Genomic DNA, 3,737 nt, shown 5'->3' with positions numbered 1-3,737 from the left:
AAGACACAAAGAAACGGAAAAATATTGAAATTATTTGAATTATTGAAATATTGAATTATTGGATTAAAAGAAATAACATTGTTAAAATGTTGATACTACCCAAAGCAATCTAGACATTCAATGCAAGTAATTAAATGCAAATATCCCTAATAATGCCAGTATTCCTCACAGAGCTAGAACCAATAATTCTAAAATCTTCATGGTAGGGGCACCTGCGTGGTTCATTTGGTTAAGCATCTGGCTTCAGCTCAGGTCATGATCTCACAGTCCGTGAGTTTGAGTCCCACATTGGGCTCTGTGCTGACAGCTCAGAGCTTGGGGCCAGCTTCAGATTCTGAGTCTCCCTCTCTCTTTGCCCCTCCCCTGCTCATGCTCTCTCTTTTTGTCTCAAAAGTAAATAAAAACATTTAAAAAATAAAATTATCACGGAATAACAAAAGACCCTGAATCCACAAAGCAATCATGAAAAAGAAAAAAACTGGAGGCATCATAATTCTGGATTTCAAGCTATATTACAATGCTATAGTCAGCAAGACAGTATACTACATGCATAAAAATAGACACATAGATTAACATAACAGATTGGAAAACCCAGAAATTGACCCATAACTATATGGTCAACTAATCTTTGACAAAGCCGGAAAACGTATCAAATGGAAAAATGACAGTCCCTTCAACAAATGGTGTTGAGAATACTGGACAGCAACATGAAACTCTAATGAAACTGGACCACTTTGTACAATATACACAAAAATAAATTCAAAATGGATGAAAGACCTGAATGTGAGAAGGGAAACCATCAAAATCCTAGAGGAGAACACAAGCCCCAACTTCTTTGACCTTGGCCAGAGCAACTTCTTACTAAACATGTCCCCATAGGCACGGGAAACAATAGCAAAAATGAACTTGGGACCTCATCAAGATAAACAGGTTCTACACAGCAACAAAACAATAAAAAAAAAAAACTAAAAGGCAACTGACAAATGGGGCAAGATATTTGAAAATGACATATCAGATAAAGGGTTAGTATTCAAAATCTATAAAGAACTTATCAAACTCAACACTCAAAAAACCAAATAATTCATCATGGAGAAAGAAGATGTGGTATATATATACAATGGAGTATGACTCGGCAATCAAAAAGAATGAAATCTTGCCATTTGCAACTATCTGGATGGAACGGGAGGGTATTATGCTAAGTGAAATTAGTCAGTCAAAGAAAGACAAAAATCATATGACTTTATTCATATAAGGCCTTTAAGAGACAAAACAGATGAACATAAGAGAAGAAAAACAAAAATAATATAAAACCAGGGAGGGGGACAAAACAGAAGAGACTCGTAAATATGGAGAAGAAATTGAGGGTTACTGGAGGGGTTGTGGGAGGAGGAATGGGTTAAATGGGTAAGGGGCACTAAGGAATCTACTCTTGAAATCATTGTTGCACTATATGCTAACTAATTTGCATATAAATTTTTAAAAATTAAAAAAAAACAAACATGTTAATGAAGAAAAAAGGAGAAAATTACCTCCACATGATCATGGCCACTATGAAAACCCACATCTGAAAGCATATTGAACAGTAAAATACTAAAACCATTCCTGTCACATCAAGAGCGAGGCAATGATGATCACCCCCAACATAAGTATTCCACATGATAATGTGAAGAATAAACATGCTGCCTCAAACCATATAATTGTGTCACATTGCTGATTTGGATGAAAGTCACGTGAGAAACATCCAGTCCAAGTACACTGATGACCATTCTTTGTCCCTTGACAGCAGGATATAAATCTCCTTTGGGAAACTCCCTTCCCTGTGCCAGGAGGGGAGAACCATCCTTAGCACCAGAATAAGGAACTCAGGGACAAGAAGGTTGTGCAAACAAACTTAGTTACTTGTTCACAAATTAAATACCCCCAAACCACACCTTTGCCTTAACTCTTGCCAAATTCAGTGTTTTGTTGTCTGAAAGTCACAAGTGCCACCTGCTTTGTTCATTCTCTGTGTGTCATATTGTTAGGAAGCCCAAACACTTGCAAAATGAAATTTATTCTCTCCTTAGATCGTGTTGTGTCAATGAATCCTTAGACCTGGTGAAAGCCCAGAAGAAAAGAAGGGAAAAGCATTCTTCTCCTACAACTGGAAGAAGTACACACAAACTTTGGCAATAAAAAGAAATAAAAGACATTTAAAACAGTGAGAAGGAAGAAAAATGACCTGTTTGCAGATGACATGATCTTAAACAAAACACTAGATATACCACAAAAATATTAGAACCAATTTTTAAAAATGAGGAAAGTGCAGGATGCAAAATGAACAAAAATAAATAAGTAAAAAGTAAGCCACCTGTGATTCCACAAACCAGCATGAAAATACATTTAAGCCAAATAAAAAAATTATACAACTGAAAATAGCACAGAATAACGTATTTGGGATTAAATTTCAAAAGTATTTAAACTACTTGTAGAGTGAAAATGACCTTTGTTGATGAAAGACCTGTAAAATTGCACAAGTGCCTGCAAATATAACTATGCTCACATATTAGAATGCTTCATATTGTTACAGCGCCATCCACATAAACTAATATAGAAGTGTGTCCCTAACGCTGTCGTTCACTTTTAAAGATTCAAATCTAAGTCTGGACTTTGATATATATGTCAGAGCACGTGCAAATAGGGCCCTCTCTGTGCTGATAAAACCAGCCCATCCCAGACCCTACAGCTGGGAGAGGAGCTCCAACCCCAGGACTCCCAGGTGTTCCCATTCTGTGATCAGCACAGAACAAAGACACCTTATCATGGAGTTTGTGCTTGGTTGGGTTTTCCTCATTGCTCTTTTGAAAGGTAATTCATGGTGAATGAGAGACACTGAGTATGTGAATGGATATGAGTGAGAAACAGTGGATGTGTGACAGTTTCCTGACCAAGATGTCTTGTGTCTGCAGGTGTCCAGTGTGACGTGCAGCTGGTGGAGTCTGGGGAAGACCTGGTGAAGCCTGGGGGGTCCCTGAGACTCACCTGTGTAGCCTCTGGATTCACCTTCAGTAGCTATGGAATGAGCTGGGTCCGCCAGGCTCCAGGGAAGGGGCTGCAGTGGGTCGCATATATTTATACTGATGGAAGTAGCACAAACTATGCAGACTCCGTGAAGAGCCGATTCGCCATCTCCAGAGATAATTCCAAGAACACGCTGTATCTGCAGATGAACAACCTGAAGACCGAGGACACGACCACGTATTACTGTGCTAGAGACATGGTGAGGGGACTTCACTGGGAGCCCAGACACAAACCTCCCTGCAGGAGGGTATCAGCACCATCAGGGGGCGCACAATATGCACAATTCTGGTTTGTGTTCCCAGGAGCAGGTGCAGATGGAGGTTACAGGCAGGTTTCCATTCAGGGTCTGGGGCTTCCTCTCCACACAGCAGTTCCCCAGGGAGCCTCCCTGGATATATGATTCTCTGTTTAACTATTAATTATCTGAATTAGCAACTGTGTTGTCATAGGGAAACTAGACAAACATCCACAAAGACACAGTTGTTTGCACTAGCTCTACTCCAGTCCCTCAATATGACTGAATTACAGATTTCCTGAGGCACAACAGCTGAACCTTTACAGGATTCCCAGATGCGCTCCCTGTGCAGCCAGGACCACAGGATCCCACAGCTCCCCATTATCTTCACCCAGCGCTTGTCCCAATCAAACAACGTGACACTTACCTACTGGCACTTCCT

At 39.9% G+C, this 3,737-nt stretch overlaps 1 gene segment (V, D, J or C); it reads left to right on the top strand.

Annotated features, from left to right (window-relative positions):
* Positions 1–2,760: 2,760 nt before the first annotated feature.
* LOC123583767 lies at positions 2,761–3,460 on the top strand. The segment is given in 2 exon segments: positions 2,761–2,847; positions 2,949–3,460. Coding segments are annotated over 2 exon segments (558 nt in total).
* Positions 3,461–3,737: the final 277 nt, after the last annotated feature.

The sequence above is a fragment of the Leopardus geoffroyi genome, chromosome B3 (genome assembly GCF_018350155.1).
Source record: "Leopardus geoffroyi isolate Oge1 chromosome B3, O.geoffroyi_Oge1_pat1.0, whole genome shotgun sequence".
Classification (NCBI taxonomy): domain Eukaryota; kingdom Metazoa; phylum Chordata; class Mammalia; order Carnivora; family Felidae; genus Leopardus; species Leopardus geoffroyi.
Note: the sequence above shows the minus strand (reverse complement) of the source record. Positions and strands in the feature narration are given on the sequence as shown.